The sequence below is a fragment of the Ptiloglossa arizonensis genome, chromosome 7, assembly GCF_051014685.1.
Source record: "Ptiloglossa arizonensis isolate GNS036 chromosome 7, iyPtiAriz1_principal, whole genome shotgun sequence".
Taxonomy (NCBI): domain Eukaryota; kingdom Metazoa; phylum Arthropoda; class Insecta; order Hymenoptera; family Colletidae; genus Ptiloglossa; species Ptiloglossa arizonensis.
Window position 1 is genome coordinate 17,351,203 of NC_135054.1, and position 26,228 is coordinate 17,377,430.

The 26,228-nt window shown below is 40.6% G+C and overlaps 1 protein-coding gene across 2 annotated transcripts in view; it reads left to right on the forward strand.

Moving 5' to 3' along the window:
* The window catches only part of LOC143149418 (multiple PDZ domain protein), a 123,417-nt gene that overhangs the window by 57,913 nt on the left and 39,276 nt on the right, over nucleotides 1–26,228 (forward strand). For both annotated transcript variants that reach the window (XM_076316754.1, XM_076316753.1), the window contains 10 exons: nucleotides 5,815–5,949; nucleotides 7,003–7,161; nucleotides 9,292–9,465; nucleotides 9,960–10,179; nucleotides 10,598–10,899; nucleotides 11,064–11,288; nucleotides 11,660–11,833; nucleotides 12,260–12,421; nucleotides 12,506–12,748; nucleotides 13,065–13,295. In XM_076316754.1, coding sequence (XP_076172869.1) covers nucleotides 5,815–5,949; nucleotides 7,003–7,161; nucleotides 9,292–9,465; nucleotides 9,960–10,179; nucleotides 10,598–10,899; nucleotides 11,064–11,288; nucleotides 11,660–11,833; nucleotides 12,260–12,421; nucleotides 12,506–12,748; nucleotides 13,065–13,295 — 2,025 coding nt within the window. The remainder of the gene's footprint in view (nucleotides 1–5,814; nucleotides 5,950–7,002; nucleotides 7,162–9,291; nucleotides 9,466–9,959; nucleotides 10,180–10,597; nucleotides 10,900–11,063; nucleotides 11,289–11,659; nucleotides 11,834–12,259; nucleotides 12,422–12,505; nucleotides 12,749–13,064; nucleotides 13,296–26,228) is intronic.

Below are 26,228 nucleotides of genomic sequence, written 5' to 3' on the forward strand. Positions count from 1 at the left end.
TTCAGTGCTCAGATACCAAAGATTTTCAAAAATTACCACATTCGAACTTGAACAGTCCTCATAAAGTGACAGAAACTATCTTTCATACCGTCAGGGGTAGACTATAAATATTTTCTTTCTCAATTTCCTAATTTTTCGTGCAAATAAATTCGAGATAAATTGGTACATTTCGAAAAAACTTTCTCGGGATGGACGAGATATTAATTATTCTCTCTTCGTTGGTAGAGTAAAGTAAAACCTTTTGTATTTCCTCGACGAGGAAAAATGTTTACAGTAAATATTATTTATTTTTAAAAAGAAACAAACGTCAAGTACCCATCCACGAGCATATTCAACTGCGTTTGTACAGCGTACCCTTGCATTTCCGTCAGAATCTCAGCCATTCTCTCAGAGTTTAAGTAAAAGCAAATAGTCGTGATGTAAGATGCTCCACGGAGAGGTATCTCCTGGTTAACGATACCTTGATCGTCAATAATATCAGCCGCGGGAACGCCGGTTTGGCAAACACACTCTTGTAATGTTCCATCTGGCTCGGGTTTCGTCTGTGAAAGGTTTGCCCCTCATCATCGAAGAGGCATCGGTGGTTCTTCTTCTTCTTCTTCTTCCTCTTCCTCGTGGCTTCTTTGTATCTCCTTTGTGTCCCCTTGAAAATCGAGGGTGCTCGGTCGAGATGCAAGAAAGATTTACGGCGAGGCTCGTTCGAGCGGTGTCGCGATAAAATCCTGATCGATCGTCGTTATAATTGGCCTCATTTGGATACCCCTTCATCGCCTATACTTTTCACTCTGAATCTCACCCCTCCTGTATTTTTCCCGGCATTTCCGTCAATCCCGTCGCTTCACGGTAAATAAGACCAGCAAGTGCGGTGAAAATAGAATTATTGGCGAGATGTTCCGCTATTTTGCCGGCGTAAAGACATTCTTCACGGAAGACTTGTCGAATTTTCTTAACCGCCCCGTCGATCCTTTGTAACCATCTCGCGTACTTAATATTAGAACGAATATTTAAAATCCAACGTCACCTTGGCACGCTAGATCCTCCTTTGCCCCAGTGTCTCTGAATACGACTCACTCGCAGGCGTACAGCTTCGCAAACCTTGCATCGTATTGTCAACGTCGCTCAAACTGCGAAACCTTTCAACAGTGGAAATTATTACGATAGAAGGACGCGTACATCTAATAAGTATCTCTCAGTTCGTTTCTATAGCGACGTTGTAACGTGCACTCGAGCTCTAAATATCCGCCAGTCCGTTTATAGCAACATTTCATCGTACATTCAAGCTCTGAACACTTTTGCGTTCATTTATAGCAACAGTGTGCCCCACACCCGAGCTCTAAACGCCCGTGTGTTCTTTTATAGCAACATTGTACAGCACACTCAAGCTCTAAACACCCGTGTGTTCTTTCATAGCAACATTGTACAGCACACTCGAGCTCTAAACACCCGTGTGTTCGTTTATAGCAACACTGTACAGTACACTCGAGCTCTAGATACCTGTGTATTTCTTTCTATAGCAACACTGTACTCATTCTCTACTGCGCATTCAAGCTCTAAATATCTGTATTCGTTTCTGTATCAACGGTGTACCGAACACTGCATTCAATTTCTAAACGTCAACCATTTTGTCTCTTCGTCAACAGTGTAGTCAGTCTCTGCGCATCGACCACTTTGTCTCTATACCATAACTGTATCGAACATTCAATTTCCCATCCCTCCCCGGTTCAATTCGAATAGATCACGCGCGATCTGATCCACGTTGAAGTAAAAATTTTCGTATCGGTATCCACGGTGTTAACTTTCGCGGAATACCTATCCATTACAGAGCCGACAACCTCCATCCACCGTATGACAGGATTTATCCTTCAGGGACAGTTCTGATCCCTCGGCTGACGTGCACAGAAATTGCTCGTCCCCCGTACAAACGATTTCGCAAATCGTCGACTCGCGAGCTACTCGAATCCGCAAACCGTGTCGCCCAAATCGAATCGTTCCCATTTTTCCAAGCACGTGACACATCCGCGATGACAGATCCAACGACGAAAAAACCGGTCGAGTGCGCGAATCCCGTCCGTGTCCAAGTTCGGCCAATTGGTTGCGTTTCGCCGTATACGGGTGACGTTTCTTCGACGAAAACAAAGCCGGCTAGTATTTCGTTGGAAAGTTGGCTGGCCCGCGCTGCGTAAGTTACGATCGAATTAGCTCCAGGAGGGAGCTTAATCGCATCAAATTTCCCCGTTGCTCGCTTTACTTTAACCCCGTAATTGTGGAACGAGGACGTTCGAACAACTCTCGACGTAATCAAACGTTCCTCTCCAAGACTTCTCGTTCGATCGGGAGCGGCTAGAGAAAGAGAGAGGACACGGAAATCGATCGACCACTGGAAGAAGGAATTCATCCAGTCGGTCTTGTAATGGGAATAAGGGAAAGCAATAAGCCAATGGATCGTTAATTCTTTTTTTTTTCTTTTTTTTTTTTCATTTTTCTTCCTCTTCTTCCTCTTCCCCCGCGCCAGTCTATAATGAGAAACCCGAATGGTCCTGGCAGCTGCATAAGAAACGGAATCGCCGCTAAAGAGGACCGCCATTTCCCTCGGTTAGGGGATAGGTAGGTAGGTAGAGAGAGAGATAGAGAGACGAGGACGAAGGAAGGGGCAGTTCGTGTTTGCCAGCGGAGCTTGTTCGATCCGTGGAAATGCAGCAGCTATTGTGATCTCGTTAACGATTCGAGTGACGTTCGAATATTAACGAGATCGTCGTGACGCGGCTCGGGAGGTCGCATTGTCGATTTTAACGACGCTCGCGTGCACGCGAATTGTTCATTCGCGTCGCTCGGATGACATCTGTTTCCCTTCTATCGTTTTGGCGCCGCAAATCTTGTTGTCTTATTATGGACGCGGAACGGTAATCAGACTGCACATTTCCATTCGACGATGTAATATCGGACCTGTGTTACAAATTGGGGTGTTCAAACGAACGCGGGCCAGGATGACTCGTGGTAGAGCGAACGTGTTGTCCTCGAAAAAAAGAAACACCATTTGGGTAACGAGGTTCGAAGGTTAGATACATTGCAATGGACATGGTTGGGGCGTAGGAGGTAGACGTTAAGGTTATTTGCCGATTGGTCTTATTCTCCGAGTGTTCAACTTTCGATGAGAAAATTGGAGCGATCGATTTTGGAGATATCGGACCTTAATTGAGAAGATGGTTGCTCGGTGCGTAGGAGGAGACGTTAGAGGACATCTGCTGATTGGTCTTGTTCCATGGGTGTTCGACTTTTGATAACAGAATTGGCGCGATCAGTTCTCGAGATAAGCGATCCGCTCGAAGGCCGATGGTGCGTAGGAGGAGCGGTTAAGGACATTTACTTCTATTAACTTTGTTACGTAAATGTGCAACTATTCACGGGGGAATTGGAACGATCAATTTTGGGGATAAAGGATCTACACGAGGGGTGATAGATTGCGATGGACATGGTTGGTGCGTAGGGTGATTTGTAGTAAAGCGAATGGCTGGTCCCTGAAAAACAGGAACCATTCGGACAACGAAGTTCGAAGGGTGATACATTGCAATGGACATAGTTGGAGCGCGGGAGGTGGAGACGTTGACACTCGTTGATTAACTTTGTTCTCGAAATGTTCAAATTTCGATGGGAAAATTGAAGTAAACAATTTCGAGGACAAAGGTGTCGAGGTGGTCCATTTTGTGATATCGTAATTTTAATACTTTGACGGTGATCCGCGAACTGTTGGGAATATAAATGTTAAATTTTCTTCAATAGATTGAACATTTTCTCGCGGCGGGAAGTGGTACAATCGATTATCGCAAAGTGGATATTTCAAGAGCGGAGGAATTTCGGTGAAAGAGAGTAATTCATCCTGTCCGCTCCTCAAATATTGTACAGACAGTTCTATCATCTTTTTAAAAATCTGCAACATTATTTGAAAGAGAGAAAAAATGAATAATGTTTACATACATTTTCTCAGCCGTACCTCGCCTCCCACGAATTCACCTTTTTCTTGTTTTTCCGTTTTATATTCATATATTCGTCTCCCTGCGTACTCTTGATAAAGATATTCTATAATAGTAATGACGATGATAATAAAAAATTCTTTTAAACAAAAGGAAAGGGATTTTTGAAAGTTAGTAGACGAAAAGAAAACGAAACTTTAGAGAAAACGAAAGGATATAGACGATTGATATTTCTACTTAATAACAAATATTTAGGAGTGCATCGAATCAGGTATTTTGGAGTTAAGATGTGCAATCGTAATTGTTGTTCGGTATATACGATATGCACCGAGACGATATTAACGCGCCTCGAAGTTTGGAAAAAGTTTCTCAGCGGTTTGGACTACCGCAGTGCTTGTTCGCTGTAACTAATAACGTTACGAAATTCATTCAATTATCGACTCAAAGGTAGCCGCACTTTGGGTTGCTAGAAGTTATTGGTTTCTTTCGAACAATTTCGTTATCGACGTCAGAAGCAATCAACACCTCGACTCGACACTAATCGCCTGATATTGGTTTTCCGTAATTCGATGTACGTCCTCCTGTAGAACTTTTCTTTCAATTTTTCTACTTGATGCTTAAGCTCGCGTAGAAGTTGTCACACAGATGTATCAGATTTATTTTAACGCAAGATTGAAAGTTATCGCTAATTGTATCACCGTGACCGGTAGGATTGATTTTCCTGTGAAAACTACACTGTAGAATGGTTCTTTTATATATATATATTTTTTTATTCAAAAATTACTTTACAGAATCTTCCTTTTCTTAAATTTTTTCATTCGACAATTACTATTATACATGGAATTTTTCTCAACGGAGGCGCGAAAACGAAAACTTTTCGATCAGTAAATTCTTACCAATTAATTTTCGTGATATTAATTTATTTACTATTGATTTACGATTAATTTACTCTTAAAAGAAGAAAGGTGTCGCTGTTCTTAATAGTTTCGGAGAAAAACAGCTTATGGTACTTTACACAAGACACTCCCTGTAATGTTTGACACCCTCAGGTTCATCGAGACTTCGGATAAGGTTGACGTCGATTTTACTGATCTCGTCCAACGACGTTTCTTCATCGATTTTTCCCTTGAAAACTCCACGATAAAGAGAACAACGTCACCGTCGATGCTTGCAAGGGAAATTTTATTATCGGCGCAGTTTTGTATCTCCCCCGAGCTATATTTCTCGGCATTTAACTTGCCTCGATAAAGTCGATCGTCCGATAGAATTGTTCATAAAAAGGAGGGGAACTTTACTTTCGAAAGGAAGCAATCTATCGAAACTTTAAGGTTGTACTTTTGATGCGACTCCGAGGCGTAATTATCGGATTGCTGAGACAGACTCTTCGCTCTTTGAAGTATACAGAATGGTTCGCGTAAAGTGCTATCGGATGCTTTCGTGAAAAACAGTATACACATTACGCGTTTTTTTTTTTCTTTCTTCGAAAGCGCAGCGCGCAGTTGTGGATTCTTTTTCAAATAGAATTGAGTTCTCTCCACAATTTGGAGCAAAGCTCTTCACGGAATACGGTCAAAGTATTATTAAAACGATGAAAGATTGTCCCGTGTAGAAAAAGTGTGTACGTGTAGATTTTTATTTCACATGGGTACATTTTCTCCAAGTGATTTTATTTAGTCCCCGACGAATTAAAAATGATAATAAAATTCCGTAATGTAAGAAAGTTTAAGAAACGAGGAGGAAGGGAAAATATTTTAATACTTGTTACACGAACATAGGTTGTTCGTTTCGAAAGTTACGTTATCTCGGATGAAATTTTCCACGTCGGTTTCTTTCCTGTTTGTTGCAGCTGAACACGGAGTGGGCACAAGTCGAAGTTATAAATCTTATCAACGATGGCAGCGGTCTTGGATTCGGAATTGTCGGTGGACGCAGCACCGGAGTTGTCGTCAAGACAATCCTCCCCGGAGGCGTCGCAGATCGAGTAAGTTTCCAGCACAGTACTCTTCATTTTCACTTTCTCGCAGGTACCCGCGTAATCTACGCTTCTATATAAATAAGAAACGTGGAATAATTTTTTCCCCCACGGGCCTTTAGTATCGAGATAAATGATTTTTAAAATAAATAGGCCACGCGGCGATGCACGCTCACCCCACTTACGTATAAAATTTGAATTTCAAATTAGAGTGTATCGTAAACTTCCTACGAAAAAGTGTTCTATATTTTTCACGGGGAATCAGTTTCGTTTTGTATAATTCAGCATAAAACACCCTTAAGACCCTTTCTGAGAACAGGATGAAAGTTTAGAATTTCCGCATCGCGTTCGTACAACTTGGAAAAATAAAAAGAGAATTGGGATAATAATTTACAAATGTGTAAGAAACATACCCATTTGGTACTGTATATAAATTCGTGTAATACGAAGTAGAAAAATATTAGGAATGAAAAGTAACAATGATGAAATAAACGCGTGGTAGCGAAAAATTGAACGGTAAAATGAATCAGTTAATATCGAACAACGATGAAATAAATATTGAGTGAACGTATAAAAAAGTATTACAAATTCCTAACCGTGGCTAACATTGAATGTTTAAGAAGCATTTGTCAAAAAAAATGATTTTCGTGTAATAATATTCGCTCCAAGTCGTTACGAATTGTTGAACCACGTATTAAAGATACTCAGTGTACGATGAAGTAACAAACTCATGGTGTACGTTACGTTCACGCGGTGTATGAATTCGATGAACTCGTGTCGTCGTATACCGGAGTTCATCCAAACGCGTTTATACGTCGCGTTGTATGAAATTTATGTAAAAGACGCGAGCGAATCGAGCGCGTGGGAATTCGCGCACGGACGGTCGGAAATCGCGTCCCCGATATGAAAAACGATGGTGGGAAAAAAAAAAAAAAAGAAAGAAAGAGAAGAAAAAACAACGAATAATAAAATGCAGGCGAGAAATAACCGAGGTGGGCACGTTCGTCGGCTCGACGACCAATTTACTAATTAAACATCGTTCGTTTGCAATGCGAATTGCAGGATAATCGGCTGCAGAGCGGGGACCATATATTGCAAATCGGTGATGTCAATCTGCGGGGAATGGGAAGTGAACAGGTTGCCGCGGTTCTGCGACAATCCGGTACACACGTGCGCCTGGTTGTCGCGCGACCTGTGGAACCAACTTCGCCCGATTATCAGGTACGTAATTCGCATATTTTATACCGATCGAATCGCCCGACGATCCAACGAAACGGAAGATACCGTTTGCGCGTAAAAATTATTTCAGACCCGGTGCACCGTGTTTCTCGTTTCACGGAGAACTAACGAACAGTGTTCACCCGCTACGTGGATCGATATCTCGATCATCGTTCGTTCTATCGAAAATTCCTACGGCGCGAAGAAGTTACCAAATTTCATATCCAACAAGTTCGGTTCTATGCGTTTTTGATGTAGATGCAACGATAGGTGAGATATCGTGCGTTTTACAGTCGGAGGTTTTTCGATTTATCGCAGGGAGATCGAAAGATCGGTTCTGGAAGGAATTGCGACTCGTATTGGGTCAGACCTTTTAGCGAACGTTCGTAAGGTATCTTGAGTAAACATTATTCGATTCGATATTAATTTCAGTCGTGATCGATCTTCTCTTTACAATGGATTTTTAAATTTAGTTATTCTATGGTTACAAGTTTTTGTAAAAATTGCTCGAGCAGTTTGTTCCTATTGATTTATTCGTTTGCGAAAGTAGTTCTATTCTTCGAATTTAAAAGTTCGAATATTATTTATAAATATTCAGTATTTAAATTTGAGAACAATATTTCGTTGCGAAAGAAACGCAATAGTCGGGTCTTTTGCTTTATCATCATTTGCTCTGTTCTCTGGCCCGCAAAGTTTTAATGGAATAGATTAATAAAAGTTTTCCCCTTTAGAATTTATACGAGAATTCGCGATTAAAAATTGTTACGGGCAAAAAGGATCGTGACACTTGTCTACATTACTCGATTATTATTTGACGGTTTTTTGTCTTCCGAAGTGCTAATGGAATAGATTAATTGAATTTATTCTTCGCTAAATGACAGGAAGACAGTTTCATTAAATTATCGGTTAAGGTCTGTTTGTACAGTAAATACGTTATAATTGATCACCCTGCGGGATATGTATCGGGTCAATCGATAAATTCGTAGACATTTTTCATATATAAAAGCAGAGTGAAAAAAGGAAAGAAAGTTGCAAAATTTTCCTTTAACCATTAGTGCATTCTCCATTATTATTTACAATGTTCTCTCGTAATGAGCGTAATTTTTTTATTCTCAATATACCAGAAAAAAATAGTTTCGGTTAAACACATTTTTATCAAGAATTCAAATTCGTTAAAGGAAGATATTAAAAATTTGAAATCAAGTTCTAATAGCAGAGGAAGGGTTGATTTCATTCTGAAAAGAAACGAACGAATCATTAATGCACAGAAACCTTTTGAACACGATGAAGAGGTTGCTGCAAAAATCGTGATTAATGTTTGGATTGGTAGGTTTTTGCATCTGCATGTAACTGCAACGCGATCAATACAGTTGAATATTAATATAGTTACAGATTCTTACCCGAATCTGGAATACCAAATAATGAGTAAGAAAAACAAAAGTACTCGAGCCCTCCGCGAGTCGGGCTTGGCAGCGAACAATGCAGTTTGAGAATTATAAATAATGGATTTTTCGCCGAGCAATTTAATGCATGGAACTTTCTCGAAAGTATCGAGGAATCGTTTCTTTGAAGTCTCCGTTTAATCTCGTGGCATGCACGATACTGTCGTCGTTTCGGAGAATGCAATTTTGCAATTAATACAATTTTACCGTCTGATGGTAACTCGGTAACGAGTGAGAACGAGCGATGCACTCTTTTCCAAGGACCCGGATACAAATTTCGCGCACCTATTATATATTTTCTCCACTACCCTCGCTTATTGTTTCGCAGTCTGCTCGATTTCGTGATGTCGCTTCGGGGAATGGAATATTGTGATTAACACAATTTTATTTCCCCGCGATAATTTAGTGACGAGTAAAAACATACATACGGTATCATTTGTAACTATTAGGTACAAATTCGACGCATCCGGTATATATTTTTCTTTTCGAATCCCCGCTTACCGGTGCACTCTGAAAAATTTGGAGTCAACGTATTATCAAACTTTCGTTCCGTTACCCCACAATCGGAGTTACGTAGCAGGTCCCTGCCTAAAATCCGATAATTATTGGCGATGTTCACGGACGAAAATGGACGAAGAATCCTGCGGGTTGAAATCAGAACTGCGGATTCCAATTGGATGCTGCGTTTCAGGCACTCGGTAGCCACGCTCCGATCGTACCGACGAAGATTCTGGGTGACCCGGATGAACTGGATCGCTACCTGGTGCACAGCGTGCCGGAGACGTATAACATACGTCACATGCAGAGCGATACGGCATACGACAACGGTTACATGTACTCTCAGGAATCCGACGTCGAGATGCACGTGAGTGTCCGAAACGTTTTCGCATCTATGGATGCGTGAATGTGTCCAATCGAGTAGCGTTGAGTATTTTTGTACGATATCTTGTCCACGATCGTCAACGTAGAGTCCTTCGTCCGATCTTGTGACTGTGATCCTTGGATAGTGTCTTAGGTAGGAGAAGTAAGGGGACTGGGTCATAGTAGAAGCAGAATAAATTATTCAAGATCGGTGAGATGCAACCTAAACTCACGCTCAACCCAGACCTAAAAATATCAATGAGGATGTACCTCGAGCAATATCAATGAGGATGTATCCCTGACAATATCGTTTGTCGAGAGATTTGCACGCACATAGTCGAGTTAATGCTTAATTATTAAACGAAATGTACATTCTAGATTGTAGAGTCTACAGATCCAGAGAGAGATATTACGTAAATGTTATATTGTTATGTAACGCCGTGAAGGTTATCGTAACTTGTTGATGACATTGTTGTCGAAGACGTTCTTGTTCTGTAGGCAAGACCTGGTCTCATCATGGACGTAGTACGCAATCCTATGCCAATTGGAGCGATGCCAGTGATATCGGCGGTTCCGGTGCAGATCCCGGAGCTACCTGTTCTCACTATGGACACCATTGATGTTAATTCACTGCCAGAAATGGAACGCTTCATTGTCGAGCTTAAGAAAGACACTTGCGGCCTTGGGATCACTATTGCTGGATACGTTTGCGAGAAGGGTAATCCATTGACGAGTTACAATATCAATGCCGGTGTTTAGATTCTTAGATCGAGTGTTTGATTCTCGTTCACACTGTGCACAAAGGCAGTGACCATGATAGATCGAATCTTAAGCGAGAGGAGTGATTTCTGTTCCTGATCGTAGAACATACGTTTATTAACTTTCAAAATGGAGTTAAATATACATTTTTATATTTCAACAATAGTAGTTTTTACATTTTAACTCAACGTAGACTAGACCGCACTCTCGACTGTTCCAACTCTGCACAATATTTAGAAACAATTGTTCCCTCTGTAAATGACGTTATCGTGTTTCTACGAGTTTACAAACCTTGTACAATCTATGGATTTTGTTTATTCGTTAAACGAACTAATACCGACGCTCTTTAATTCAAGTGTCTGATGGCGTCTTTGCAGAGGAGTTGTCCGGAATCTTCGTGAAAAGCATCAGCGAGGGAAGCGCGGCGGACTTGAGCAACAAGATCCAAATCAACGATAGAATCGTCGAGGTGGACGGCCATTCTTTACAGGGTTACTCGAATCACGAAGCTGTCGAAGTTTTAAGGCGCACCGGGCAAACGGTAGTTTTATGCCTGGAAAGATATTTACGTGGACCAAAGTATGAACAGCTTCAGCAGGCGATCGCGGCCAGCGAGCTGAGAATACCTCAGCCCAGCTCGCCATCGATAACGAGTCTACCAAGTTTCCCTATAAGCGCTGTGAGTTTCGTTCGTTTACCGTACAAACCGTAGACAGCTACCGTGTTGTAACATTGAATTTGGGTAATCGACCAACAGACCGGATAGCTCTGTTAAGGCGATTCCTGAATCCTGATCGACATGTCGTCTAACAGGTGTCTATGTTTTCGACCGATTGGTTACAGGACGGAGAAACAACCACCGAAATAGAACCGGAGGGCGAGTCGCATACTACCGTGGACAGTGCAGTGCTCCAAGAAGGTGAACGCGAAAGAGCTTCGGAAGAACTAGACGATGCAGCGAATGTGGAGGCTCTGTTAAGTGATCCATCCAGCGAGCTCACGCCACAAATTCGAGCGGCCATTAAGTCTAAGTGGCAGAAGATAGTCGGTCCAGACACGGAGATCGTGGTACGTGTCGAACTGAAATTTAATACATTCCTGGTACCTTTGATAATTAATTCTCTGTGGTCCGGTGGTGTGGTCACGATTTACTTGCGAGCGAAGTCTTCGGAACCGAACTCACTAATATCGTAATGTAACAAAAAGTATACTCCAAGAGTAATATACGTAGTACGTCCCAGATTTTGATTATTCTTCCATTGTTGAATCATAGAGAGTATCATATTTTTAGGTATTACGATATTGAAACACTGTCTTTGGTATTGAGGGTCTAACCCCACTGTGTCATAAACGATATTGGACCACAGAGCGTTGATTAACAAATTTCTTGGCCAGATCGATACAGAGGTAAAGGATTTTTTTTGTTCCCTCGTCGACAGGTGGCACAGCTGAAAAAATTCGCGGAGGGTAGTGGTCTTGGGATTAGTTTGGAAGGGACAGTCGACGTGGAGAATGGTCAGGAAGTGAGACCTCATCATTACATACGCTCGATACTTCCGGAAGGACCCGTGGGACAGAACGGAACGCTACGTTCTGGAGACGAATTGCTGGAGGTATTGTGTCATCTTGTTTCATAAGTTATAGATTGTTGTCTAGCTTTGAACGCGATCACCGTAAGACTGAACGCCTCCGGCACTTTGATACGCTGTGGTAAACTTAAAATTTGACAACTTACTCCACTGACGGGTGTGTGACGTACATAAATATTTACTCCAGTCTAGAGTTACTTCACGTAGAAGACGTTTCGTTTAATTTTTTTTTTTTTAATAACGAGAAAAAGACTCAAAGAAAAAATAACGAAAAAGTACTTGACGAGGGTGTCGACTTTGGAATGACCTTCATGACGAAATATCCTGCTTAAATTAGTCACACTCTATCGAGATGTAGGATATTTATCAATCGTTTGTCTCGTTGTGTCGGAGGAGTTATAAGAGATTCAAAGTTTACAAATTGATAGTTTTATTTTGTATTCTCGCAAGGTGAACGGATATCGGTTGCTCGGTATTAATCATATGGAAGTAGTTAGCGTGTTAAAAGAATTACCTATACACGTTCGAATGGTTTGCGGAAGGAACATCGCGTCGCAAGATCCATTATGTCCGATCGATACTGCTCAACATCAGGCTGCGTTCCAGACCAGAGTAAGATCATCGAAAACCATTTTTCAAACGTCCCCGTAACTCCAATCGATCGACAGTGTTTACGTGGCAATGTTTATCTTACAGAGCATTCTTGGCGGATCTCTGCAAAATTTATTGCCAACGATGGACCGTCTGGTCAAGGCCAAATCCGATGGTTCGTTAGCCTCGACAACAACCACGGCCACAGTGACCGATGCCAGTTTGAATAAAATGAAGTCACGTTCCCTGGAGCCGTTGACTGGCCTGGCAATGTGGAGCTCCGAGCCGCAAATCATCGAATTGGTAAAGGGAGAGCGGGGCCTTGGGTTCTCCATTTTGGATTATCAGGTATTAATTTCGCATCGATTCAAGATGCTTTCCTTCGAACACTTCAAGTTCAACAGTACTTATTGTATAGTACTATATTGAACAGTACTTATTGTACAGTACTATATTGAACAGTACTGTTCAATAAGTTTTATCGAACGAGAAAACTTATTGAACAACCTATTACAAGTAATGCTTATATAAGAAAGAATATCCGATTCGCAAAGTGACCCAGCGTTTCGCATCACTTAAAGCCTAGTTGCTAAAGTTAGCGTCGATAGCTTGGCCGAGGAGCGGTGGAATTAACACGTGCACGAAACCACTTTGCGCTTTCCAGGATCCGATGAACCCCAACGAGACTGTGATAGTAATAAGATCGCTCGTGCCTGGTGGCGTAGCTCAGGTAGACGGGCAACTGATACCCGGCGATCGCCTTTTGTTCGTCAACGATATCGCCCTCGAGAACGCGACCTTGGACCAGGCGGTGCAAGCTCTGAAGGGCGCCCCGAAGGGCACCGTGCGCATCGGTGTGGCCAAGCCGTTGCCAATTCCCGACAGTATTGTCCAGGTGAGCGATCAGGACGATCGGATCGAACCGACCAGAGATAGGGATAACGAGACGACCATGTGCTCGATTATGGATAGCCACAAACAGAGGCGAGAATATTTCAGGGAGCGTAAAGTGAACGTAATCGAGCCGCCGCATCACATGGATTTGATCGAGGGATTGAAGCACCAGCACAATCTCGTCAAATCCGAGAGTTTCTAAGGTGGTCCCTCTTTGTTGCTAAAAAAAGAAAGAAAGAAAAAACAAAAAAGAAAGTATCTATTCGTCCAGAGAGAGAGGGGGGACGCACGTAACTTTCCAAGGATTATTCAGCCTCTGTTGGACATGTGTCGCGTACTCCGCGTGTCTTCGAGACGATCGACTTAACGTGAACGTTCATGCTCGATCGATTGTTCTTCATTTTGATTAGGAACTCGTGTGTGTGATTTTGTTTGTTTTGTTTTCTAGACCTCCAAATAGCGACGACAGTTTTTATGCTTTCTCGATCAGTTTCTAGGACGACGAGAACCGTGTCGCAGCGCAACAGACACGTTGCGCGATTTTTCCGCCAACTTATCCGTCCATTGACTTCCGATATTTTTGAAATGGTACTTCGTCACGCTGTCCGGGACGTTGAGCGACCATTGTATTTGCACAACCGACGAAACTCAGTGCTCAAATAGTTTTTATCGAGTCGTTGGAAGTATTCGCGAAAGGGAGTCGACTTGTTTTTCTTTTTCTTTTTCCTCGCACGGTGTATACGCGAAAACGGTCGATTCGAATTCGCGAGCTTTTCGTGATCATTTTTGATACAGTACGAGATGGAAAGTATTAACGCTGTTAGTATTATCGTCGAATCACGCAGGCCTGATAAACTTTTCGTACGATTCTCGGTTCAACGTTGGAATTTACACTTGTTTTCTGTTAACACGTTTTCGTTCACCTTACTGCAATTTTTGAAATTTTATTTATGGTTACGGCACACAATTGGTAACTTCATTCCTTTATGGAGAAATATACGAGACTGCACATTATCGATGAGCGTAAAATATCATTCGGTTCGTTAGTTGATAGACGTTTGGTAGTCTTTGAGAATTTTACTTAATTTTATTTCGATCACTATATAAGATTTTATGCGATAATTATTCCTGTTAGAAGTAAATACCATAATTATAGTATAACAAAGGAAGTATCGTTTTTTTTTTTTTGCAAATTGAATAAAAATTTTACAGCGTGTATGAGTTAATAATAAATAGGGTGCCGTACACGTTGTTTTATTTTGTTTAACATTGTCCACGAAAACCTTCTTCCTTCCCTTCTTTTCTTTGTGTCACACCTCGACTAATTTATTTTATGTTTTTCCGCACATTTAGTTTTGTTAATCGTTATTTTTTTTTATTTATTTATGTTCTTTTTGTTTCTGTTTTAACAGTTTCTATCCGATCACACATTTCCCGAATAAAATTTGTACTAAAACGTGAAGCGACGAGAAATTATTCAGATTAATCTGATCAATCGTTTTACGATCCTTTTGACTGCTTAAACAAGAAGTGCAATTAGATTAATCTTGTCTTGTTTTGTTTGTTATTTTTAAACCATGAAGGCGATCAAACCAATCCGTCGGAATCAACGTTGATGAATTTTATTCAATGTTTAAATTGAAAGACCGATACCCGTTGGAACTTGAACATTAATTCGTTTTATTAATTAACAAAATTTTATTCACACCTACCCAAAAGTTGAATTACAAGAAATGTTGATCTCCTGTTTTACAATTGCAAGATAAAAAATGTAACACTATCAAAATTTTATTCCTAAGGAAACAATCAAATTAAATCGTTTAAATAAATTGCAACCTAAAGAAATTTTTATGCACAACTTTTAACCGGTAACATAACGATTTTTAATATTTCGCAGCTAGATTGCATTGTCCATAGAATTTGAAGTTGCGTAGAACTCAAGAATTCTTCAAAACGAAGACTTGGCCGAAAATATTGACCGCTCAAGGTCACTCCTCTCACACTAAATCGCAGATTGCACTTTCTGTTTCTTAGCTACAGGGTGCTGTAAAAAATTATCGTACGCTGTAAAAAAATGTATTACTTAATAACTGGGTTTTATTCCGCAATGATTCAGAGCACAAAAATCTGCAAGAAATCCCTGCAAATATGTTTCCGACATTCGCGTACAAAACTCGGCTATTGATTAATAAATTTTTACAACTGCTCCGTTCTTTCGAGCCACCCTGTGTGCAATATCCAGAAAGGTAAAAGTAGGCAAGAGGTAGAGCGCTATGGTGGGAGAAGCAACGATGTGGTGGGGATAGCCGTGCTCCGTGACCTAAGCGGCCAATGTTTACAGCCTTCAATGTCGAGTCGTACGGCTTACGAATCGCATCGAGTTCGTCGATCTCGATTTCGATCGCATCGACGGCTGATTCCGGCGCGATTCGAGGCTCGAAGTACACCTTCGTCCTTGTTTACGATCACACTTTATCGTGAGAAAATACAACGTTCTAATTGTCAAAGACCCGCGGCAACAGCTCGGACTCGGGTTCGTGTTTTCTCGATTCGCGGAAACGAGGAACAATTTAGGCCGTGGCTGAGCTCTGATAAAAAAATTATCGGAGCGCGGTAAATTGTCGGGAAGAAGAGATGGTAAACGAAGTCGCGTTCCCCGACGAACGTGACGTGTGTGCGAATACTCCGGGTCCATGTTACCCCGACGAGGCTGATCCATCCGTGTGTCAGAGAAACGAAAAGAGAAGAGAGAACGAACGAACGAACGAAAGGGTACGCGCGAAAAACATGAGAATGGATAATAAAATGACGATTCGATAGTTCGTGCAATTACCGCGGATGGGTTTTAGAAATGCCAACCATCGACTAAGTAAGTACTGAACAAAACGATTGTAATAGTGAATGAAAGTTGCCTGGTAGAGTAGCTGAACAGAACGAACGGTATTTTGCATTCAACTGACTCTATTCTCACCATTTCTTCGAACTGTCCGAAGCTCACACCGGTGATACACTCATACGCATACAAGAACTCGACACTCGCATACATACATACATACATACATACACACACGCACACATGCAAACAAACGTGACCGTATTAGCGATCTTTGTTTTAGCAAGTTGCATTCGTTTGACCGATTTTCTTTCTTTGTGCGTACAGTAATTCCCGCTTTCGAGTGACGAAATCGGGACTGTCGGTTCGCTTGAAAGCGGGGTAGGTAGCGATATTTATCTCGAGCTTGTATCGGTCGATCAGGAAAGCGAATGAGGAAATGAACGAAAGAGAGAGCGAGAGAGAGAGAGAGAGAACAACGAATGAGTCTCGCATTAAATGTGATGGGTGGTTGGAAATAATTTTTATATTTTTCATTGTACGTTTACGAAAGTACGGTAAATCGATCGGTGGGATTCTCCCGATGAAAATGAGTCCAAACACGACTTGATTCTGATTGATTTTTGATTAGACATCGTTCGAGTGATTTTTGAAAAATCTTCAACTACTTGCAATCAAAAATAGTTCGAGTGGTATCGTGTTCGGACTCGTTCTCACCGCGAGAATCTCGTGCCGATCGATTTTGTAATACTGTCGCGAAGATACAACGAAGAATATGAAATGTTGATTTTGAAATCGCTCGCAGTCTACGAACGCAAAGAGTAGGGGGTTTGAAAATTGTTACTTGAAATCGGGAACTGCTGTACTACGTTTGCCGTTTGTCTCATTACATTTCGGCGAGTAAAGGGGCGAGGGGGAGGGGGAGGAGAGTGAAAGAGACACTGCGTGACTGAGAGTGGAAGCAACTTTCGAAAGAAAGACGCGCGTCTTGGGAAAGTCGTTTGTAGAATAGATATAAAACGGAAAAGGACATTCTCGAAGAGATTGGAACCGTCGGGTTGAGAGTTGAGGAGAGAAAGAAATGCGAGTGAACGTGTCGAGACAGTACGAAAGGGAGAAAGGGGGCGGAGAGACAAAATTGAATTCGAAAAGAAAAAATGAAAAAAGAAAAAAAAAATAAAAGGCAAAACACGGTTACAGAAGAGGCAAGTAGAAAACAACAAGTTCAACAGATTTTCGTTCGTAATATATTTTCTGTGATCTCTCTTTGTCTCCCACCCTGACCCACCCCCCTCCACATTCACTGCTTCTCTCTGTCTCTGTTTTTATGTATCGCCTTTATCTTTTCTGTTCGATTCTCTCTAACGATTATAACGATCACAGCTCGTATGTGAACCTTTTCACCTTTTTGTAGAGGTCTACTACCATTCCACTACTGTCTACTACTCACTGGCACCTTTCTTCACTATTATCAAGAGGCTCTCGTGTCTGGGGATCGATACGTGTACGTTTACCACTACTTAACACGGGGGACACGTTTATACCTGAAACTACTACTCTTCTCGACTACCCAACCACCCTGAATACTCGAAACGAGCAAACGGATGGTATAAGCCTTTCCTCGATGGTAGCCGCTGGATAACTGCCCGCAAGTTACGTAATACAATCGATTCTCCCGCAGGCTTCCTTTTTTCTCTTCATCACTTCGTGTACATGTACGTTTGATATACACGTATATACACACCGCACCGTTGTGTATATATATGTATAGGTTACCTTTAAACCGGAGTCTCGAAGGCACGCGGTAATCACTGTCGTTATTGTTCACTGTCATCATCGCCATCGTCATCCTCGTTATTGTTCGCATCGATGAGTCATAACGATCGCGTTGCTTTTATTATAGGGGCTGTGACCGTCGTTACTACAGTCGGATCGAACTCGGTTGATCGTTCATAGTCACTTGGTTAACCATGAATCGACAATTTACACTCGCGATGTAACTTCTCTCTCTGCTTCGTGAAACAGAGTGACGCAATAGAGTGGTGGAGGTGGAGGAACTTGTACGGTGGGGGTACCTCATCGGTGACCTTGAGCGGCCAATTGATTCCGATCCGACTCGATTGGGTAGAACACGATTCTGGTACAGTAACGTGACGTTGGTTTTTGTGTTTTTTCATAGCGTGTTGACTTGACGCTTTGTGGCCCAACTGTATGAAGCAATAGTTAGGCAATAGGACTTGCACTATCGGTTGAAAATACGAGGCCAGGTTTATTAAATTGATAAATTTTTTTATAACGAATATTTTATCGTTCGAAGTAATTTTTGGAATGGAAAAATATTATTAGAAAGTGTTAGAATCTTGTGTAGAATACAGTGTTAAATATTAAGGATGATAGTAAATATTAAGTGAAGTATCTGGTTGCTACAGTAGAACAGTTATTGTCACTTTTGATATAATATTAAGTCAGGTGGTCTCGTATTTTTGGCCGATAGTGTATTTTATTGTAGGTTGTGTTATGATACAAATGAAATTAATACATTCATTTTAACACGAGATAATTAATCACTGCTAATAGATATCGAAGTTATTAGACGCTCTAATAGAGAGTTATTAACAAATACACGGTAATTTGGGGAGACATGTTTTAAGACTATTGTTACATTGGTTAAAATATGCAAATCATTCTTTTAATTAGTATCAACCAAATCATGTGTTTGAGATTTTTCGTAGCCGAAAGTCTTCTTCTTTAGAATTTTTTATTTCTTAGACGCTACAATAGAGCTTTTTATTTGCCTTTAAAGTCAATGTTGTCGGACTCTTCTTCCAATTTATTTTTAAAAATACTGTACTCTTTTAGATAATTTTAGTTTAGATACCGATAGTCTAGACGAAGTATTTTCTTATTATTAATACGATCAAATACGAGCCACTATCACTTCTGCTTCAAATATCGCTATCACTATATTCCTCTACTAACGTTCGACTAAAAATTGATCGATACCTTCTTCTTTAAAACCAATATCATAATTCTCATTTTCCATTTTCTTTTTCCAGAACTAAGTTTAACGACAAACGGAACGAGCCTCTTGCGCAAGATCACTGAATAAAACCTTTACAATATTTACATTGACACTGGTCCGCAAAGTGGTTAACTTTAATCGATTATCGACTCTTAAACAATATCCCCGCTCCCGTAACGAGAACCATCACGGTTACGAATACTAATCTCGATCCATCGACGCGAAAGTATTATTCGAAAAACTTGTAAATAATTCAGTGTTCTACCCAGGCACCCGAGTAACCATCGTCCATGTATTATAATTACCACCGTCATTGCCGATGACACCCACTCCATTTTGCACTCACGTCTATATTCGAACAGATCTCCCGTATCGACATATTGCAACCTTTCGCGGGAATTAGCCACGTTTTCCCATCGATAAGAACAATAATAACTCGCAACTCTTTCGCTAAGAATAGTTGAATGCAATGCGGTGATCTACCGTGCGACGCACGCTAGAGAAACGTGAGTTCACGTTGGCCGCGCTAGAGACGGAGCAGTGGACGAAGAAAGTTTTTAGATTTCCTCGACGACGGTCTCTTCGACACTCGTGCCTCGATAAAACGTCCGGACGGTTCACCCCGTAAACGTTCGAAGTTCAGTTTCAATTACGCTGAGACGCGAGATGAAAACGACGTTCGACTCAACCGATGTCAAAATTGATTACGGGCGAGTAAATTGGAAAACTTGAAACTATTCTTCGTTGGTTTGATCCTCGGACCGGAGGCAAGGCAAAGTCGCGCTTCGGTTTAGCGTGATCGAGTTACGGGGAAAGAAATTGCGCCCCCGTGTGCAGCCGATGGTGTCGTTTCGCGAAAACGAGGTTCGAAAGTTTGCCTAGCCGCGGTACCACCACACACCGAGCTCTCGTTGCAACATCTACTTACACGAGCATGAATCATTTATCAGAAAGGGGGAATAACGCGGCAGCGTATGAATTCTCGAGAATACTCGAATATTTAGAGCCCGGCTCTACTGCTGCACCGAAACCGGAAATTTGATGCATTTTCAATGACCTTCGAACCCTCGACTGGTAGGATCCTAACCCCTTGAGCAGGAAGCGGTCGAAACGAGCCACATTGATCCCTCTGTAGCGTCGTGTCTCGATCGCTGTAACGAGCTGCGAGAGAAGTTTCATTTCTGGGAGCAGTGAGTTGAATCTCTCGGTGATTACTGTTTGGAAATTTACGGTTTCGTAACGAGATACTCGTGAATCCATGGTGTCCAAGAATCGAGCAAGTTTCCAAAGGGTCGATTTAACGCGAAGGAAAAATTAACTTTTAAAAGACCATTTTAGAAAAGATTATTTTGTACCAGGTGTGCTGTGTTCTATGGGGGTTCGTAGCACCGTTTCTCGTGACTAGTTTCATAGAATATCGAGGTTACTTTGAGTGTTTCTTTTTCTAATCGTATTATTTATTTCTTTGGAGTTTTGTACTAGATGAAAAACGAATTCTAGGTTCGGTGACATAAAATTTGACGTACCGGTAAAAGTTGACTCGTATTTAGCGTTTAATTTGTAACTTACCGGGGTCACTTCGCGATCGCTTTGTTACACGTTGTTCGATTTATCTTTTCATCGTGCGCGACACGGTATTGGGAGAATCAAGGTCATCTTGACATCTTTGGATACGTGGCGCGAGAAAAAAGCGAAATGTTCGATAAGTCATATACAATGCGTCTCGGACGGGAATTGTACGTTATCGTTTCTTTTCTCTTCTTTTTGTTCGGTTTATCTCGTGCCAAGGAGGTTCTTTCCCCGTTAGATAAATAAGTATCGATTTATAAACTTCGATATGCCCTAAAAAGTATCTCCTCTACGAGCTGGTATCAAAATATTTCCGACGTGGCCCTATAAAAAGTGATAGACTAACCTGAGAGTTTAGTAGCCATCATCTCCCTCAAAATGGACCCCTTGGGAGTCGATGAAACGATCCGAGCGATTCGACTGTTATTGATTCGCCATCTTCGAGTCCTTTTTCTTCGTGCTGTTCGGTACAATCGACTTTTTTTCGAATCTCCGCATTCGTGCCAATTCTCCACCGACCTTCGTCTTCATTCCAGAGAAGACGAACAAATCTCAGACAGCCGAGTCGAGAGAGTAGAAAAGGTTTTCGTTTTCCCTTGGAACGAAGACAAAGCTCGATCCAGACCACGTTTGAAGGAACTCGAGAAGAGATAAGAATTTAACTCCATAACGAAAGACAAAACGTTTCAACAATGACCGAATCACTAGGACCACTTTATCGACCCTCATGGGGATTACTTTGCGGTGTACAATGGAGACTAAAATCTCGGCTCAGTCCGTTATATTTTATAGAGCCTGAAAACTTTTTGATATCGCCTCGTATACTTTATCTCGTCGATCGGTACTGCTTCAGATGTGAGCCATGCTTTTCTGAAATAATCAAATATATGTGTAGATTTTTTATCACACGTAAGTAATGTCGCACGATTAGTACATATTCAAAGATGGCTACGATACACGTGAACGAAATTTTTTCTTTGTTATATAAATGTATCGTAATTTCTCCAAAGATCGTCGTTTTACATTTTATCGAAACTTAGGAAACTTTCTTTGCGTTAAACAAATTTACCGTAATTTCTCCAAAGACCACTATTTTGCCTTCTATCGAAAATTATAAAACTTGTTTTTCTGTAAAATGAATTTTCCATAATTTCTCTAAAGACCACTATTTTGCATTCTATCGGAAATTAGGAAACTGTCTTTGCGGTAAACAAATTTGCCGTAATTTTTCCAAAGACCACTATTTTGCCTTCTATCGAAAATTAGCAAACTTTTTTTTCTGTAAAATAAATTTTCCATAATTTCTCTAAGAACCCATTACTTTGCATTTCGTCGAAAACCACCGAGAGCGAACATTTCCATTTCTTGAACAAATCATCGCACCGATGACGATCATTCCGAATGGAAGATTCCTCCAGAAGGTCACGGTTCTCATCCAGAAGCCTCGAGTAATACCAACCGGTACGAACTCGAGCTGCAAAATCCTCGAATATCTCATTATACTTCATCCTATCAGTCGAGGGTTGAATTTCGTTCTCGCGTGGCCTTTCGGTCGTCGAACACTGTTCCCTGTTTCCTCTAAACGATTCGCGTCCAACGCGAAAGCATCCCGCAGCGTCTAACACGTTAGCGCGCTTGTTTCTTGGTAGAGATTAGAGGGAATGCTCCGCGTGGAATGCGTACGGCCGATCACGGTACTAGAGATTGTTTTTTAACCGGGCCGAGTTACACATTACCAACGTTCTCTCTGTGCACGACGTTTTACCCGCTACTAATTCGGCAATTTTATTTTCATTTTCAGGGAAATGCTTAAACGTCCGCAACCGGGACCGTATGCGAAGCAAGTTCGATCAATTTGCCGCAGTTAACCGACCAAAGAACGAACAAACAATCCGTACACTTGAGAATAGAAATAAAAAAAGGAAAAAAAAAAAGAAACAAAAAAAAAAAATTTGAACACATACACGATGTGCACGTCTATGACTGTTTTATTAATAACAATGATATTCATATCCGAAAGCAATGACCAATCATGATGTAATATTATACATGAGTGTTTTCTTTTGCCTAAACGTGTTCTTCGTATGAAAACCCTTCACGTTCCTCCGTTATCGTTTCGTTATCACCCATTACCCGTTAATCTGTGCATCGACGATCGAATATTTAAAAAACGATCTCGGTGACAAGTGTATCGTCGATTTTCACCGTACGGAGGTGAATCCATCGTTGGTGATTTTCACTGTGCGGGACGATCCAATTGTTTTTCGCACGTTGTGAAATTGTTTCAGGGACGATCGCGCAAGCGCGCCGCAAAAGTTACCGAAACATTGTCCCGCTCGATTCGCGACGATCTGGTAAATTGTGCTTTGATATTTATCCTTACGATTGTTTCGTTTCTTTCGTGTGTATATCGTTTTGTAGAGATAGTGTAACCCAAGTATCGGTCGAGTTCGATTTACGTGGATAATCGAGTTTCTAATGTTTGTATCGAAGGATGTTGTTTTGAGAATAGGTAAGTTGCGAAGTTCGTTCCGTTTGGAGCGATACAGCTATTGGATGACATCGAGAGAGAGTTTTGTGACACCGAAGAACGCCGATGGCCGTTATACAGGGTGTTGAAAGGACGAGGGTTCAGAATTTCGGGAGTGCAGTCGCTTCCAAGCACTGAATCCTCGTCCCGTGACATCTTGTATAAAATTTGCAGTCGTGCGTACGTCTTGGTTTTATTTCGAATTTTCAAGGCGCTCCTATTTAAGTGCAGCCTCTCGTTATTTTTTTTTTCGTCGAGGCTCGAGGAAGCCGATGTCGCGCGCGTCGTTGACGAAATTTTTTCGTAAACCGGCCGCGATTTCTCTCGCATTTCTCGTAATCAATTTATCAAAGTTGAACAGGATCGAAGCACACGACGGAAAGGTGAGGATAAAACGATCGAGTCGTTTGACTCGTGGAACGCTTTTTTGTCTAATGAAAATAATGCTTTTTGTCTTACATAACGGGATGTCGACTTCCATGAAGACAAAAGACTTGGATCTTGGACGAAAGATTGGAGTGTGTTTATCGAAACAGTTTTTTTTAAGTAGGCGATATCTCTTTGAACCTGCTGTTTTCTCGCTAAAATGCCCTTTAACCCTTTGTTTGCAGGACCTGGCTCGAGTCGATGCATTATCAAAATTTTTTATCGTGATTTTATCCTTAACTAGCAATTTTGTGTAAAAGAATATGTTTGAAAATCCTGTCGACAAATGTGAACGAAATCGAACGGAACATTTATTTTATTTGTTAGCAATACGATTAATGTGATATTATTTTCAGTGTTTGGCGTCAAAGGGTTAAAACGAGAGAATCTTTCAATGAAAATACACCAGTACACTTTGTACATACAAAACGCATTGCTTTCAACGTGTTGTACCTCTTATCAAGTATATTGTCCAAAGTATTTACTTTGTAATTAACCGCTCGAGAAACAGAAATTCTATTTGACAGAAATTTATCGACGATAAAGTAGCATTAATTGGCTATTCGCAGAGGGAAAGATTGCACCAATCGCAGCGTGTATAGTCTTTTTCGTGCACTATATCGGTATATGCTAGCGATTAAGTAAATGAACATATACTTACCCTTCAATATACATATATATATACATACTTACCCTTATATCTTGTGGTTAGTTAAGAAGCTGTTGGAAAATTTACAAGCTTTTAAGATATTTCATTCGAGTGTCGAATCATAAAAAGTAGAGCAGAATTAATTACGTTGGTGTAATAAACAATAATTACGTTGGAGGTGTGCCAGGAATATTACGTCATGATTTTTGCATTTCATAAGAAATTCTTTGGACTTTACGCATTCATTAACATAATTAATGTACATAAATTTAAAACCACGAGGCGACATTCATAATCTCGATACCATTTGTTATTTTATTCGCACATAAAAGCTCGAATCACTTACCAATTTTGTATCAGGAGTACCTATAGTCGAGTCCAAATGAATTGACCGCTCAAGGTCACTAGGAGGCCAACCCCTCCATATAGTTTGCTTCCCCCACTCCTCTATCTTTCATAATGCACGTACATGTTTTCTCAAATAGAGATGTAAACTGACATGTAGAAATAGAATTCCTGGTATGATTAAGAGTGGGGGAACGTGGCCTTGAAGCGATCAATTGAATTTGGTCCGACTATAGCGAAGTTGAAAGTCAAGAAGCATATCTTCTAAACGTAAGAATCGATTATGAAATACAAACGATGTAACGTAAACACATCTCCAATATTATAATACACGTCGTGTATAATTAAAATCGATCGATCTTCTCGACCATTGAATCAATTTACGTTTAAAACAGGACAAATTAATTACGGGTGAAAACGATGTAGTGAAAATACTGATGTAAATAGTAGTTAGCTATTTTTTTTCCATAAGTGTTCTAAATTGTCGCTTTATTTCGAAGTATATTATTCTCTCTGATATCTGAATCTGTCTGTACCATAATTTCTAATTCTACTACTTGTTGGGCTCGTATTTTCCACTTGTGAATGAAGGTGCTGTTAACGATTATCGATTAGACGTCGCATCGACTTGCAAACGATACAATTACAACATGGAAAATGAAACCGGTTGTATCCGTTCGAGATCAATACAGTAATGTTTATACATTTCAATTTCAATCGAATGAAAAAAGCCAGTTACACTTTTTTCACTGCTTCGTTTATTTATTTGACTATTTACACCTCGTGTGCTATTCACGTTCGCTACTCGTTTATTTATTTATCGCATTGTTCAAATTTCAATCGCTTCGTTTGATTTTCATTGTTTCGTCGGTCTAGTAATAATCAACAATCGTTCATTTGTAAATTAAGGAGCACATAATTTTACACACAATTCTTTGTCGTGTTCTGCTAACGATTAGCCATACTTTACACTGCACCAAAAACACCACAATCTTGTAAATATTTTTCTATATTTTAATGTAACTGATTTCAATTCTTATCAACGGTTGTATTTTCCAACAACAATACTAAAATCATCGTCGAAAACAAATAGAGGATCGTTTATTCAAATTGTTAGTTTCTCTCGCAAAAAGTAGTGCGTACGATATTTTGAAATATATTTGTTTTCATCTCAAATAGAATTGCTACAAAATTTTTCTACGTTTCAAAAGTTCGTATTGAGCTCGACAACTTTTGGTGGAAATAATTTTTTGGATAACATTAGTGTGAAAAGTTGCAGGGATACGTGAATGTTCTATCCAACTTGGAGCATAGCACGTCTGACCATAACCAATTCATTTCCCCTTGCACACTGTCCTCTCACCTTATAACCGACATTCTTCTCACGTTCTAGAGCTAGATCTTATTGCAACTCTGGATTCAAACACATTTGTCACAGAACACATAACGTTACCTCGTGATATATTTTTTTTTTTCTTTTCGATGAGAGAAAATGTCTGATCACGAATCACAATCTACTTCCATTTACACACTGTCCTCATTCCCTTTTACAATCACCTT